General features: G+C 43.6%; 1 protein-coding gene across 1 annotated transcript; it reads left to right on the top strand.

Moving 5' to 3' along the window:
• Positions 1-10,895: 10,895 nt before the first annotated feature.
• Positions 10,896-12,459, top strand: LOC109244548 (probable peroxidase 61). The gene is made up of 3 exons (XM_019411659.1): positions 10,896-11,114; positions 11,828-11,894; positions 12,029-12,459. The coding sequence occupies exons 1-3, from the start codon at positions 10,896-10,898 to the stop codon at positions 12,457-12,459; spliced, it is 717 nt and encodes a 238-aa protein (XP_019267204.1).
• Positions 12,460-17,272: the final 4,813 nt, after the last annotated feature.

Genomic DNA, 17,272 nt, shown 5'->3' with positions numbered 1-17,272 from the left:
ATAAGGCCTCATACGGTGCCATCTGAATGCTGGACTGATAGCTATTGTTGTAGGCAAACTCTGCAAGCGGTAGAAACCGATCCCATGACCCTCCAAAATCAATAACGCAGGCACGTAACATATCCTCCAATATCTGAATGGTGCGCTCGGACTGCCCGTCCGTCTGAGGGTGAAAAGCTGTGCTCAACTGCACCTGAGTACCCAACTCTCGCTGAACAGCCTGCCAAAACTGAGAGGTGAACTGAGTGCCCCGATCTGATATGATGGAAACTGGGACACCATGCAATCGAACTATCTCCCGAATATAAATCTCTGCCAGCCGCTCTGAAGAATAAGTAGTACAAACCGGAATGAAGTGCGTGGACTTGGTCAGCCTGTCTACAATCACCCAAATAGCATCAAATTTCTTCAGAGTCCGTGGGAGTCCGGTAACAAAATCCATAGTGATCCTCTCCCACTTCCACTCAGGAATAACCATCTGCTGATGTAAGCCACCCGATCTCTGATGCTCATATTTCACTTGCTGACAATTAAGACACCGGGATACATACTCCACAATATCTCTCTTCATCCTCCGCCACCAATAGTGCTGTCTGAGATCCTAATACATTTTCGCGGCACCCGGATGAATGGAATACCGCGAGCTATGGGCCTCCTCCAATATCAACTCCCGAAGCCCATCCATGTTGGGCACGCAAATCTGTCCATGCATCCTCAACACACCATCATCTCTAATGGTCACATCCCTGGCATCATCATGCTGAACCCTGTCCTTAAGGACAAGCAAATGCGGATCATCATACTGACACTCCCTGATGCGATCATACAAGGAAGACCGAGAAACCACACACGCCAACACTCGACTGGGCTCTGAAATATCTAATCTCACAAATCGGTTGGCCAAGGCCTGAACATCAACTGCAAATGACCTCTCCTCAAATGGAATGTATGCCAAGCTTCCCATACTCACCGACTTCCGGCTCAAAGCATCGGCCACTACATTGGCCTTCCCCGGGTGATACAGAATAGTAATGTCATAATCCTTAAGTAACTCCAACCATCTACGCTGCCTCAAATTAAGATCCTTTTGCTTGAACAAGTGCTGAAGACTGCGATGATCAGTGAATACCTCACAGGATACGCCATACAAGTAATGCCTCCAAATCTTCAGTGCATGGACTATAACAGCTAGCTCCAAATCATGAACGGGGTAGTTCTTGTCATGGGGCTTCAACTGACGAGAAGCATACGCAATAACTCTACCCTCCTGCATCAAAACACAACTAATCCCAACTCTCGAAGCATAGCAATATAGCGTATAAGAGCCTGAAGCTGATGGAAAAACTAACACTGGGGCTGTGGTCAACGCTGTCTTGAGCTTCTGAAAGCTCTTCTCACACTCGTCCGACCATACAAATGAGACCCCCTTCTGAGTCAACTTAGTCAAGGGCGATGCAATAGAGGAATATCCCTGAACAAACCAGCGATAATAACCTGCCAACCCTAGGAAGCTGCGAATCTCTGTGGCTGAGGTCGGCCTAGGCCAACTCTGCACCGCCTCTATCTTCTTTGGGTCTACCTGAATACCCTCACTGGACACCACATGTCCCAAGAAAGCCACTGAACCGAGCCAGAACTCACATTTGGAGAACTTTGCATAAACGCCTCTCCTCCTTAATCTCTGCAACACAACTCGCAAATGCTGCGCGTGCTCCTCCTGACTGCGCGAGTATACCAGTATGTCGTCAATGAACACTATGACAAATGAATCCAGGTAAGGCCGGAACACACTGTTCATCAAGTGCATGAAAGTTGCTGGGGCATTGGTCAGCCCGAAAGACATGACAAGAAACTCATAGTGACCATATCTAGTCCTGAAAGCAGTCTTATGAATATCTGAGTCCCTGATCTTCAACAGGTGATAACCCGAACGGAGATCAATCTTGAAAACACCCTCGCTCCCTGAACAAATCATCAATGCGAGGTAAGGGGTACTTGTTCTTAATTGTTACCTTGTTCAACCGCCTATAATCGATGCACATTCTCATTGTGCCATCATTCTTCTTCACGAATAGAACTGGTGCACCCCAAGGTGACACACTAGGCCGAATAAACCCCTTATCCAGGAGCTCCTGAAGCTGCTCCTTCAATTCTTTCAACTCCGCTGGTGCCATACGATATGGTGGGATAGAGATGGGCTGAGTACCCGGCACCAGGTCAATACCAAAGTCAATATCCCTATCCGGCGGCATACCCGGCAGGTCTGCAGGAAACACATCGGGAAACTCCCTCACAACGGGAACAGACTCAATGCTAGGAGTCTCAGCTCCCACATCTCTAACAAACGCCAAATAGGAAAGACAACCCTTCCCAACCATACACTGGGCCTTCAAGAAAGAAATAACTCTGCTAGGAATATAGTCAGTCAAACCACGCCACTCGATTCGCGGTACACCCGGCATAGCCAAAGTGACTGTCTTAGAATAACAGTCTAGAATAACATGACACAGAGATAACCAGTCCATGCCTAAGATAATATCAAAATCTACCATATTCAGTAGCAATAAATCAACTCGGGCCTCCAAACCCCTAATAGTCACCAAACACGACCGGTATACATGGTCCACAATAATAGTGTCACCCACTGGGGTAGACACATGAACAGGTAAGGCAAGACACCCTCGTGTCGTACCCAAATGATGAGCGAAATATGAAGATACATATGAATAGGTAGAACCGGGATCAAATAACACTAAGGCGTCTCTGTGACAGACTGAAATAATACCTGTAATGACAACGTCTGAAGCAATGGCATTTGTCCTGCACGGCATAGCATAGAAACGAGCCTGGCCACCGCCTGATCGATCTCCACCTCTGGGAGGACCCCTGGTTGCCTGATCTCCACCCTTAGCTGACTGGGCGGGTGATGAAGTAACTGGAGCAGAAGTCGAGGGCTGACCCCTCTGCTGATGCTGTCTGCCACGAAGGTGAGGGCACTGCCTCCTAAAATAACCCAACTCTCCGCACTCATAGCAGCTGCCCGGTACTGGGGATGGGGTCTGACGGGAACCCCTCGCACCGGAGTGACTAGCAGATGCACTCGGCGCGGAAGAACCCTGAACTGATGGGGCATGAGATGAACTCTGAGCTGGGAGGGCACTGAGTGAAGTCTGACCCTACTGGGGCCCATGATGACCACGGCCTGAAGATCCCCCACGATACTCTGGACAAGCTGACTGAGCAGGCCTGAAAGAGCGACCTCTACCCTGCTAAAACTGACCTCTCGACAGAGCACCACTGTAACTGCCTGATCCACGAGGCCTCTTTGCCTCCCTCTCCTCTCGCTCTCTACGGCGAACTGACTCAATCTCACGAGCAATGTCTACCACCTCCTCAAAGGTAGCACCCAGTACTCTCTCTCTAGTCATCAGAATACGGAGATGGTAGTTAAGACCATCCACAAATCTCCTGATCCTCTCGCGATCTGTTGGAACCATCCAAGTAGCATGACGAGCCAGCTGGGAAAACCTCATCTCGAACTGAGTCACTGTCATGTCTCCCTGTGTCAACCACTGAAACTGCCTACGCAACTCTTCCCTGCGGGACTGAGGTATATATTTCTCCAGAAAAAGAGCTGAGAAAAGCTGCCAAGTCAGAGGTGCTGCACCGGCAGGCCTATGCCTCTCAAAGTCCTCCCACCAAGTAAGAGCATCCCCCGTGAACTGAAAAGTAGTAAATGCCACACCACTCGACTCAAGGATCCCTGCCGTACGGAGCATACGCTGGGATCTGTCAAGAAAACTCTGGGCATCCTTGCCCTCAGCACCACCGAATGTCGGAGGCTGGAGTCTACCAAACCTCTTGAGACGACGCTGCTCATCGTGTGGCATAGCTGGAACCACAAAACCCTGAGCTGGTGCAACCTGCTGAGCTGGAGGTGCCTCCGTTGTCTGTAGCCCCTGCACTCCCTGCACACCCTGCGCAGGTGTGCGGGCATCGGGGGTCTGATTGCCTCCCCCGGTCTGTGAAGTAGCTGCTGCTGCTGTGGTGGCTGAAACTGCCTGAGCCAAGCCAGTACAAACCGTCAAGATCTGTGCCAAAGTCTCTTGAAGACCCGGAATCACAATAGGCACAGCTGGTGTCTCCACCGCTGGAGCCTGATCCTGAGCTGGGGCAACTAACGGATCAGCAGGTGCTGCCCCGGCCGCTTTGCCTCTGCCACGACCACGACCACGGCCTCTGGCGGCCTCAGTAGGTGGCACTGGTGGTCGTCCGTCGCGTTTGGTAGCTCGTGTTCTCACCATCTATGAGAGAATAGAATAACAAAGATTTAGTTCACAGTTCAACAAAACCGCACGACAAGAGTTTCAAGAATATGGAGTATTTCCTAAAGGTTCTGCAGCCTCTCGAGGATAAGTACAGACGTCTCCGTACCGATCCGCGAGACTCTACTAAACCAGCTCATGATTCGCGAGACCAAGTAACCAAGGCTCTGATACCACCTTGTCACGACCCAAACCCCGGTCGTGATGGCGCCCAACATACTGCTAGGCAAGCCTGACCATTTACACAACCTTAACCAAATAACCTAGATGGATAAATAAATATTCACAAGTAAAAATAACAATTTAAATGCGGAATCTCTGAAATAATTTCTAACATCCGAAAACCCTAAAATAAAATATTAAATAGCCCACAGATCTGGTGTCACAAACATGAGCCTCTAATACAAAATATTCACCTAATCACAATTCTGTCTAGGAAAGAAAATACGAATAAAAAGATAAAGATAGATGGGAGAGATCAAGGCTGCAAATGCCATGCAGCTACCTCGATACTCCCGAATACTGCTGCTCAGCTAAACAAATCCTCACTCACCCTGTGGTGTACCTGAATCTGCACACAAGGTGCATGGAGCATTATGAGTACTTCCAACCCAGAAAGTAATAAATATAAATAATGTCTGAGGATAAGAAATCCTAAATAACACAAGGTAAAGCTATAAATACAGTAAAAAAGTAAAGACAATTATCATAATACCACAACAGATAAATAATAAATGACAATTAAAACATGCAATGCAACACATAAACCGGTACTCTCCAGTACCCCGCTGCGGCGTGCAACCCGCTCCATTTATTTAACGTCGACGGCGCTCACTGGGAGTGTGCAGACTCCGGGAGGGGACCCTTACGGCCCAAGCGCAATAATAAGCCATCTCGTGGCATCAAACAGGCCCTCGGCCTCATATCAATATCAATATCATACCGCGGCGACGTGCAGCCCGATCCCATACTCAGTCCAAAATCACATAAGCCCCTCGGGCACAATAACATAAAAATATTCAGCCCAAACTTCATTTAAAAATATTAATTTAGTTTCTAGTTTTGAGAAAAGTAGCTGAGTTTACAAAACAGTATTAAATACTAGAACTTAGTTCAATATTTATAATTATGGTAAGAAACCAGTAAAAATAATCCTTGAAGGATTTAAGTAGTTGGCACAAAGCCCAATTATGACAATTAATCCATTTTTATAAGGATATCACTAAGCGTCAATGAATTAGGTAGTAATTTTATTAAGCGGGACGGACCAAGTCAGGATCCCCGACGGTACTCTACCCCACGCCCGTTATCCGGCGTGCAAGTCACCTTAACATAGCACTACAGTGTGCAAATTCGGGGTTTCAAACCCTCAACGCAGCATTTACATTTATTACTAACCTCAAGCTGGCCAAAGTCCAACCTTGCTATGCCCTTGCCTTTCGAATTCACCTCCTCGTGCGTCGAATCTGACCAAAACCACAACGAATACGTCACAATATGCTAAGGGAATATAACCCACTCGAAAAGACTCGAAAAACATCGAAAATCACGAAGTTGGCAAAACCCGGGCCCACTTCTCGAAAAATTATAAAATTCACATCACCGGATTCCTTATCTCGCCACGAGTCCATGCATATAAAGAACACCAAAATCGGAGTCCAAATGACCCCTCAAATTCCCATTTTTGTTCTCTTAGGTTTCACGCCCTAAACCACCATTTTTGACCTTAATTCCTTGAGTTTTCAGTGTAATTTCATGTATTTGCATGATAAAATTGTGTTCTAAGTCCAAGAATGCTTACCTGATCGAAGTCCTTGAATTTCCTCTTCAAAATCGCTCAAGAACACCCCAATTCCGAAGTTAAAAATATGTTTCTGTAAAATTTCGCGAAGTGATTAAAACCCACTTCTGATCAGTTATTAACGCTTCTGTGGTCCTTTGTCGCTTTTGCGACTACCGCATCTGCGGTCATTTTTCCGCTTCTGCGGAATCTTCTAAAAATCCAAAAAACCGCTTCTGCGGTCTCTCTTCCGCATCTGCGGCTTCGCAGATGCGGCTCCCCTAACCGGTTCTGCGAAAGCAGCACCGGGCCCAAAAGTCGCTTCTGCGATCCTCCCCTCGCTTCTGCGTGACCGCTTCCGCGGTCCATTTCCGCAGAAGCAAAAATACCAGATACTAGATATGAACCTGCAATCTCCAACTTAAATTTTCATCCCGTTAGCCATTCGAAATCACCCCGAGGCCCCCGGAACCTCAACCAAAAACACCAACATGATCCAATACCTTATTCAAACTTGCTCCAATCATCAACACACCTCAAACAACACTAAAACCATCATTTCTCATCGAATTCAAGCCTAAGTTCTTCCAAAACTTCCGAAACACGCATTCGATCAAAAACCCAACCAAAACAGCTCCGAATGACCTGAAATTTTGCACACACTTCCCAAATCACCTAACGAAGCTGCTGCAACTCTCGGAATTCCATTCCGACCCCCGGATCAAAATCTCACCTATCGACCGGAATTCGCCAAAATCCTAACTTTGCCAATTCAAGCCTAATTCTACTCCGGACCTCCAAAATCACTTTTGATCACACTCCTAAGTCACAAATCATCCCCCGAAGCTAACCCAATCATCGAGATTCATATCCGAGCCCTCTAACACAAAGGTCAACTTCCGGTTGACTTTTCCCAACTTGAGCCTTCTTAAAAGAGACTAAGTGTCTCATTTCTTATCAAGACCATTCCAAACCAACTCTAACACATCAAATACTGATGATGAAACATGAAGAAGCATAAAATGGGGGAAACGGGACGGTAACACACGTGACGACGGGTTGGGTCATCACATCATAATAACCTTATTATGACCAAAGCAAGGCACTTACATCTAAGATAGCTATAAAAGGAGAAGACTGAACAATTGTAGACACACAAAAAATAAATCATCTGAATATACTTTGGATTACTTGCTTTATTTAATTATATTAAGGCTATTCAAATTATTCTCTTTTATATATTCTTGCGATTATCAGTAACTGATGATAGGCTATAATTACATATTTTAGTCGCTTACTACACACGAGTTTACTGCACTTTAATTGAGTTTGAGCTTTAATCGCTATTGTTTTGCACTAATTGTGTGTTTTATGCCTTGTAGGTGTGATTCCGAGCTATATAGATGTTATGGAATGAATTTAAGTGATTTGAAGCTTTGAAGTCTGAGTAAAAGCTCAAGGAATTAAGCCGGGATCGTGTTCGGGGGTCAAATTTGATAGTTGAGAACAAACGACGACTCGATGAGGCATATTTCGCACTGTCTAGTAAACTGGATATAACATTTTGCTCAGAACTCCATTTTGGTTCCACAATATATGGTTGGAAAGCTAACTCAAAGGGCTACAACTTTCATGTTTTACGTTTTTTCAAATTCGGAAAGGAACAGGGTGAAAAACATGCGCGAAGTCATGCGCGAGCTCATGCACGAAGTCGCGCGAGTTTAAGAGCTGGAGGCAGAATGTTAGGGAATACGCGCGAAGTCATGCGCGAGTTCGCGCTAGTCACCCGGGAAAAGTGTCCTTTTTCACATTGGAGAAGGTATAATTATTTGGGCCCGACCCCACTTGGTATATATACATGGAAAAATGGTATTTTTGGGTGTTGGGCACACTTTTGACATAATTTAGACCTAAGGAGGCTAAGGAGACCAGAGATTCGACCTAAGGAGTCAAGAACACAATAGGAGCAAGGCGCGGAATTCTTCGACGAGTTTTTCCTTCTTCCTATTTTTTCATTGTTGGTTATGCTTTTTAGTATTGTAGTTTTACATACTATTATGAATAGCTAATTCATTTTCTAGGGTTTTGATGGAACCTTTTGTGGATGAATTGGTTGTTATATTAATATAGTTTTGAATTGGTTGTTTATCTCTATTTGTTCAACTACATTTTGATTTTGGTTAATTGAAAGGATCCTCAATTAGTCGTTGCTATTTATTATGTATCTGCTTGAGAGAGAGTGCATATTTAGGTAGTTGTTTGAACAACATCACTCCCGGAGTATAGGCGAGAGTCATAACCGAGGGTTTAGAGGTTGGATTAGAGATAACGATACCTCGGGTGCGATCTAAGTGAACTGTAATGTGAATCTAGCTAGCGTAGCTTGAGAGAGTGCGTCTAGTAAATTATCATAATTGCTTGAGAGAGATTTATGATAGCTGGAGAGTTCATAATTGATAGAGGCAACTAAGTCAAAGCTATAAGAAACATACAACTAATGAAATCAACAATTGGGAAAATCATAACTCTAGACCTCCTTAATTTAGTCTCCAAACCTTTGTCTCGTTAGTTGATAATTTTACCGTTTTATAGTATTTGTTGGTTAAGTAGTTAGATATAAAAATCTTAATATTATAATTTAGAAATTGTTCAAACTTGTCTTCTTTGCGATATTGAACAATTACAGCAAAACCTTAGTTCTCTGCGAGATTCGACTCCGGACTTTTAGACCAGATTATATTTGCAGCGACCGCTTATCCTTTTTAGGACTAGAGTTGGGCGTGACCAGTAACTCGTGTTCTTCTAAAAATATAGCTTTAGTCAAAATTCCATTTTTTGGTTAAACAAATTGGTTCCGCTACCGGGAATATGATAATCCATTTTATTTTAGCCTAACTTCCCTTGTTGCGTCAACCATGTCGAACAACAATGACAACATTCAAGAAAACCAAGAAAATCAAACAACCCAGCAACTTCAGCAAGATCCACAGAACAACAACGTACTGATTACTTCTCCACAAGGCTCTCCACGGCGGTCTCGTGAAGGCACTCCTGATGGGTCTCATACAGATGGACAAGCTCAATTCGAGAATGTTGAAACTATGGATGAGGCTTTACAAAAACTTGTTGCTTCTCAAGTCAATAAAGCTCTTCAGGCTTTTGTTAGCCAATTACCTGCTGCACCACCTACACCCACACCAAATAACAATACTCTAGAGAACCCTCGTTCCGGACTCGTTAATTCAGGTAGTGGTGGAACCCCCAGCGAATCATAAGAGGGAGAACCAGGTAATTTAGTTAATTCTAATTTACAGAATTTAGTACAAACATTGCAGAAACAGCTCAAGGAGCAAAATGACCGCATAGAGCAAACACCTGGGGTGCCACCAGTGATCAAAGAGGTAGACATGGATAAATATTCACAACAACCTTGGAAGCCAAGTGCTGCTCCCCTTCCAATCCCCAAAAAATTCAAAATGCCTGAGATGCCAAAATAAGATGGAAAAATAGACCCGCGAGGCCACGTGATTGCTTTCACAACAGGCGTAAAAGGCAATGATTTGACTAAACAGGAGATCGAATCTGTATTAGTAAAAAAATTTGGTGAAGCACTCACTAAAGGAGCACTAACATGGTATTCTCTTTTACCCGAAAATTTTATAAATTCTTTTGCTGAGCTTGCAGATTCTTTCATCAAAACACACTCAGGAGCCCAAAACGTCGAAAAAAGAATGGAAGATATTTTCAAGATCAAACAAGGGGACTCAGAATTGCTTAGGGAATTTGTGGATAGATTTCAGCGTGAAAGAATGACATTGCCATGTGTACCGGATAACTGGACAGCTATAACATTCACGAGCAATTTGAATGAAAAAAGCTCAGAAGCTACGAGGAGACTCAAGGAAAGCCTTCGAGAATTCCTAGCTACAACATGGAATGATGTTTACAATCGTTATAGCACAAAATTGAGGATTGAAGAAGATATTATTTTACGACATCAAAAAGAAGAAAAGATAAGCTCAAGACGGGCTGAAAACGAGAAAAGGTCCGGTAAAAACAGGTAAGAGCCATACATGGGACCTGCGGGAAGAGACTCACGATCAAAGCAGGATAATCAGAGGTACGATCACAGATCAAGGAATAAAGAGTCAGGCTCATCATCAAGATTTGGGAGTGACCGAAGCGCATGTGAGCCGCGAGACAATGATGGAGGTCTAAAGGCAAGGTTTGGTGGTTATAATTTCAACGTCAGCACTTCTGAACTCGTGGCTGTTTTAAGAAGCATGGAAGATAAGGTACGGTGGCCCAAGGAAATGAGATCAAATCCGATTAGACGAAACCCTGACCATTGGTGCGAATTTCATAACAATCATGGGCATAAAACAACAGATTGCAGGTTTTTGCAGGGTGAAGTTGATCATTTGTTAAAACAAGGATATCTCACTGAACTACTTAGTGAGAAAGGTAAACAAGCATACATGAAGAACAGGCAGGAGCCTCCAAAACCACCTTCTCCCAAGAGAACTGTCAACGTTATAAGTGGGGGTGAAGAGATCAATGACGTATCATATAAAAAGGTTTCTAAAGTAACAATTACCCAAGGGAAGAGGCCTCGACATGTATTGGAGGGAGAAAATATTACGTTCGATGATGCATATGCCGAGGGTCTATTAACTCCACATAACGACGCACTGGTAATATCTTTACTTGTACATGACACTAACGTGAAACGAGTTTTAATTGATCCAGGTAGTTCCGTGAACATTATTTTGGTAAGAGTATTACGTGAGATGCAAGCTGAAGATAACGCGATACCAAAGGTGCATACTCTATCTGGATTTGATAATTCTAGTGTTGTCACAAAAGGAGAGGTAATACTCACCACATTCGCTGAAGGAGTCGTCCAAGATACAAAGTTCCAGGTCGTAGATTTGGAGATGGCTTACAATATGATTCTTGGGAGACTATGGATCCACGAAATGAATGTTGTTCCTTCAACCTTGCATCAAGTAATTAAATTCCCAGCGCCATGGGGAATCTGTCAAATCAGGGGAGATCAACAGACATCCATGAGCATCAACTCCGTGGCAGATTCAAGTACGAATGGTGAAGAAAAATAGCATTTACAGAATCCAGTTGAGGATAACATAGCGTCAACCTCAACTGAACAAGAGCAAACAGATGTAGATTCAAGGCCCGATTCCATTCAAGAACCAGAGGAAAATGAAAACATCAAAACGACGATAGAAGAGATGGAGGCTGTGGTTTTGTTTATACACTGGCTGGAGAGAAAAGTGTATATAGGAGCCAATCTTAGCCCAGAGGTGAAGCGTAAGTTAATTGAATTTTTAAAAGCTAACGCAGACTGTTTTGCTTGGTCCCATACTGACATGACAGGAATACCACCGGAGGTGATGACTCATAAACTAAATGAAGATCCCTCATATTCTCCAGTCAAGCAAAACAAAAGAAAGCAAGGAACTTTCAAGAATCAGGTGATTCAAGAAGAAGTCCAAAAATTGCTCAAAATTGGCTCTATTCGTGAGGTAAAGTATCCTAACTGGTTAGCCAACACTGTTGTAGTTCCAAAGAAGAATGGTAAGTGGCGGGTTCGCGTAGATTACACAGATCTTAATAAAGCCTGCCCTAAAGATTCGTGAGGTTGTTTGCCTCTTCGTGAGGTTGTTTTCTCAATATTTTTGTTCTCTCTTTTATATAGTAGAATGCTCATCTCTGCCGTGGATGTAGGGCAGTCGATCGAATCACGTTAAATGTTTGTGTTTCTTTTGGTATATATTTCTTTTAATGTTTGATTTATCGTTGTCCAAGGTTCGATTTGTTAGCATCCACATGACGCTTGATTTTTCGGTCCTAACATATACAACTTAGTTTCTTCTAAGAACCATATTCATTTATCTTTCAGGAGCACATTCAATGGGGCAAGCACATTGCCGATTCTTCTATGACCGCCTTTACAATTTCAAGGGTACTGGAAAACCCGACCCCACCATGAAGAGATCTACATTAGTAACCCTAAGATCACAGTGCCCAAAAAATAGCAAAACCGATTCAGCTGTCTATTTCTCACCAGGATATGGTTCTAACTACACTTTCTCCAATACATTCTATGGAAAAGTTCTCGCTCACGAATCTGTTCTTAGAGTTGATCAGCAATTATCATATGGAGCTGACACGAATGAACTTGTCAATGAATTTGCACAAAGTTTAGAGCAATTCAGAAGGGCATTTACATTGTCAATCAACAGGATGGGAGGTCTCAAAGTGTTGACTGGTAAAAATGGCGAAATTCGCAGAGATTGCAAGTTTACAAATAAGAACAATCCCAATCTTTAGTAGGATCGGTTTTGTAATGTTGCATTAACTAATAATATGGCCTATATATGAAAATATATATGTAATTTCTTATACTGCTGATAAGCAGATATCCATTTTGTCATTTCGAACATTAAGGACAGTATATTGTAATAATTGATGACATAAGTTGAATAATAGAGATGTGGACAATCTCTTTTGAGTGTTAAATTGCATCAAGTATGATCATAACGTGCCTCACAAATTTTCATTTATTCTCAAGATATTTGCTATATTTTTTCTAAGAAGTAAAATCATAACGTTGGTGTATTGGGGAAAATTATATTTATGTGTAAAGGTGACGTGTCAAGACACGTGGATTAGTCAAATGGTCAAAGAATCGCAATTAACCACGAGCCAGGAGTTACAACAGATACGAGCAAGGAAAGAGGAAGAGGCACGGGACATCAGACAAGTAATACGGCGCCCGTACCTATTTAAGTTATTTACATCCGAGAAACAGAAGGAATGAATCTGTCAGCATACGAGGGTCCAAATACAATATTTGATAAGCATTAAATGCTGAAAACGTTAGAGAATCTGTCTTAAATGTAATGATTATGTAACGTAGCATTCAATGTCATTATTGCTCATATGTCACGATCCAAACCCCGGCCGTGATGGCGCCCAACATACTGCTAGGCAAGCCCGACCATTTACACAACCTTAACCAAATAACCTAGATGGATAAATAAATATCCACAAGTAAAAATAACAATTTAAATGCGGAATCTCTAAAATAATTTCTAACATCCGAAAACCCCAAAATAAAATACTAAATAGCCCACAGATCTGGTGTCACGAACATGAGCCTCTAATACAAAATATTCACCTAATCACAAGTCTGTCTAGGAAAGAAAATACGAATAAAAGGATAAAGATAGATGGGAGAGATCAAGGCTGCGAACGCCATGCAGCTACCTCGATACTCCCGAATACTGCTGCTCAGCTAAACAAATCCTCACTCACCCTGTGGTGTACCTGGATCTGCACACAAGGTGCAGGGAGTATTATGAGTACTTCCAACCCAGAAAGTAATAAATATAAATAATGTCTGAGGATAAGAAATCCTAAATAACACAAGGTAAAGCTATAAATACAGTAAAAAAGTAAAGACAATTATCATAATACCACAACAGATAAATAATAAATGACAATTAAAACATGCAATGCAACACATAAACCGGTACTCTCCAGTACCCCGCTGCGGCGTGCAGCCCGCTCCATTTATTTAACGTCGATGGCGCTCACTGGGAGTGTGCAGACTCCGGGAGGGGCCCCTTACGGCCCAAGCGCAATAATAAGCCATCTCGTGGCATCAAACAGGCCCTCGGCCTCATATCAATATCAATATCATACCGCTGCAGCGTGCAGCCAGATCCCATACTCAGTCCAAAATCACATAAGCCCCTCGGGCACAATAACATAAAAATATTCAGCCCAAACTTCATTTAAAAATATTAATTAGTTTCTAGTTTTGAGAAAAGCGGCTGAGTTTGCAAAACAGTATTAAATACCAGGACTGAGTTCAATATTTATAATTATGGTAAGAAACCAGTAAAAATAATCCCTGAAGGATTCAAGTAGTTGGCACAAAGCCCAATTATGACAATTAATCCATTTTTATAAGGATATCACTAAGCTTCAATCAATTAGGTAGTAATTTTATTACGCGGGACGGACCAAGTCACGATCCCCGACGGTGCTCTACCCACGTTCGTTATCCGGCGTGCAAGTCACCTCAACATAGCACTACAGTGTGCAAATTCGGGGTTTCAAACCCTCAACGCAGCATTTACATTTATTACTAACCTCAAGGTGGCCAAAGTCCTAGCTTGCTATGCCCTTGCCTTTAGAATTCACCTCCTCGTGCGTCGAATCTGACCAAAACCACAACGAATACGTCACAATATGCTAAGGGAATATAACCCACTCGAAAAGACTCGAAAAATATCAAAAATTACGAAGTTGGCAAAACCCGAGTCCCGGGACCACTTCTCGAAATATTATAAAATTCACATCACCGGATTCCTTATCTCGCCACGAGTCCATGCATATAAAGAACACCAAAATCGGAGTCCAAATGACCCCTCAAATTCCCATTTTTGTTCTCTTAGGTTTCAAGCCCTAAACAACCATTTTTGACATTAATTCCTTGAGTTTTCAGTGTAATTTCATGTATTTGCATGATAAAACTGTGTTCTAAGTCCAAGAATGCTTATCTGATCGAAGTCCTTGAATTTCCTCTTCAAAATCGCTCAAGAACACCCCAATTCCGAAGTTAAAAATATGTTTCTGTAAAATTTCGCGAAGAGATTAAAACCCACTTCTGATCAGTTATTTTCGCTTCTGCGGTCCTTTGTCGCTTCTGCGACTACCGCATCTGCGGAATCTTCTAAAAATCCAAAAACTGCTTCTGCGGTCTCTCTTCCGCATCTGCAGCTTCGCAGATGCGGCTCCCCTAACCGCTTCTGCGAAAGCAGCACCAGGCCCAAAAGTCGCTTCTGCGATCCTCCCTTCGCTTCTGCGTCACCGCTTCTGCGGTCCATTTCCGCAGAAGCGAAAATACCAGATACCAGATATGAACCTGCAATCTCCAACTTAAATTTTCATCCCGTTAGCCATCTGAAATCACCCCGAGGCCCCCGGGACCTCAACCAAAAACACCAACATGATCCAATACCTTATTCAAACTTGCTCCAATCATCAACACACCTCAAACAACACTAAAACCATCATTTCTCATCGAATTCAAGCCTATGTTCTTCCAAAACTTCCGAAACACGCATTCGATCAAAACCCCAACCAAAACAGCTCCGAATGACATGAAATTTTGCACACACATCCCAAATCACCTAACAAAGCTGCCACAACTCTCGAAATTCCATTCCGACCCCCGGATCAAAATCTCACCTATCGACCGGAATTCGCCAAAATCCTAACTTTGCCAATTCAAGCGTAATTCTACTCCGAACCTCCAAAATCACTTTTGATCACACTCCTAAGTCACAAATCATCCCCCGAAGCTAACCGAATCATCGGAATTCATATCCAAGCCCTCTAACACAAAGGTCAACATCCAGTTGACTTTTCCCAACTTAAGCCTTCTTAAAAGAGAGTAAGTGTCTCATTTCTTATCAAGACTATTCCAAACCAACTCTAACAAAGAGAGAGATCGATTTGTGAGATTAGAATATTTCAGAGCCCGAGTCGAGTGTTGGCTTGTGTGGTTTCTCGTCTTCCTTGTATGACCGCATCAGGGAGTGTCAATATGATGATCCGCATTTGTTTGTCCTTAAGGACAGGGTTCAGCATGAGGATGCCAGGGATGTGACCATTGGAGATGATGGTGTGTTGAGGATGCAGGGCCGGATTATGCGTGCCCAACGGTGGATGGCTTTCGGAGTTGATATTGGAGGAGGCCATAGCTCGCGGGTATTCCATTCATTCTGGGTGCCCCGAAAAATGTATCAGGATCTCAGACAGCACTATTGGTGGCGGAGGATGAAGAGAGATATTGTGGAGTATGTAGCCCGGTGTCTTAACTGTCAGCAAGTGAAATACGAGCATCAGAGACCGGGTGGCTTACATCATCGCAGATGGTTTATTCCTGAGTGGAAGTGGGAGAGGATCACTATGGATTTTTGTTACGGACTCGCCACGACTCTGAAGAAATTTTGATGCTATTTGGGTGATTGTAGACAGGTGACAAGTCCGCGCACTTCATTTGGTTTGTACTACTTATTCTCAGAGCGGCTGGCAGAGAATCTATATTCGGGAGATAGTTCATTGCATGGTGTCCCAGTTTGCCATCATATCAGATCGGGGCACTCAGTTCACCTCTCAGTAATTGGCAGGCAGTTCAGCGAGAGTTGGGTACCAGGTGCAGTTGAGCACAGCTTTTCCACCCTCAGACGACGGCAGTCTCGAGCGCACCATTCAGATATTGGAGGATATGTTACGTGCCTGCGTTATTGATTTGGAGGGTCATGGGATCGGTTTCTACGCTTGCAGAGTTTGCCTACAACAATAGCTATCAGTCCAGCATTCAAGATGGCACCGTAGTGAGGCCTTATATGAGAGGCGGTGTAGATCTCCAGTTGGTTGGTTCGAGCCGGGGGAGGCTAGATTGTTGGGGACAGATTTGGTTCAGGATGCATGGAAAAGGTGAAGGTGATTCAGGAGAGACTCCGTACAGCACAGTCGAGACAGAAGAGTTATGCAGACAGGAAAGGTTCGAGATGTATCTTTTTATGATTGGTGAGAAGGTCTTGCTGAAGGTTTCACCCACAAAGGGTGTTATGAGATTCGGAAGAAAGGGAAGCTGAGTGCCGCGGTTCATTAGGCCTTTTGAGGTACTTAGGAGGATTGGGGAGGTGGCTTATGAGCTTGCCCCGCCACCTAATCTTGTCGGGCGTGCATCCAGTTTTTCATGTGTCTATGCTCCGGAAGTACATTGGGGCCGACCGTACCATGTCTCAGATTTCAGTACAGTTCCAGCTGGAGGGTGACTTGACTTATGAGGTTGAGCTAACAGCCATTTGGGGATCGTCAGGTTCGGAAGTTGAGGTCAAAGGATATTGCTTCGGTGAAAGTACAGTGGAGAGTCGGCCCGTGGAGGAGGCTACCTGGGAGATTGAGGGGAGATGCGGTGCAGATACCCCTCACCTATTCGATGTATCAGGTATGTTTCTTGACTCGCTCGAGGACGAGCGTTTGTTTAAGTTGGGGAGGATGTTACCGCCCTGTTTCCCCCATTTTATGCTTCTTCATGTTTCATCTCAGTATTTGATGT

The sequence above is a fragment of the Nicotiana attenuata genome, unplaced genomic scaffold, assembly GCF_001879085.1.
Source record: "Nicotiana attenuata strain UT unplaced genomic scaffold, NIATTr2, whole genome shotgun sequence".
Lineage (NCBI taxonomy): Eukaryota > Viridiplantae > Streptophyta > Magnoliopsida > Solanales > Solanaceae > Nicotiana > Nicotiana attenuata.
The sequence above is the reverse complement of the archived record's forward strand: the minus strand, read 5'-3'. Positions and strand labels throughout refer to the sequence as shown.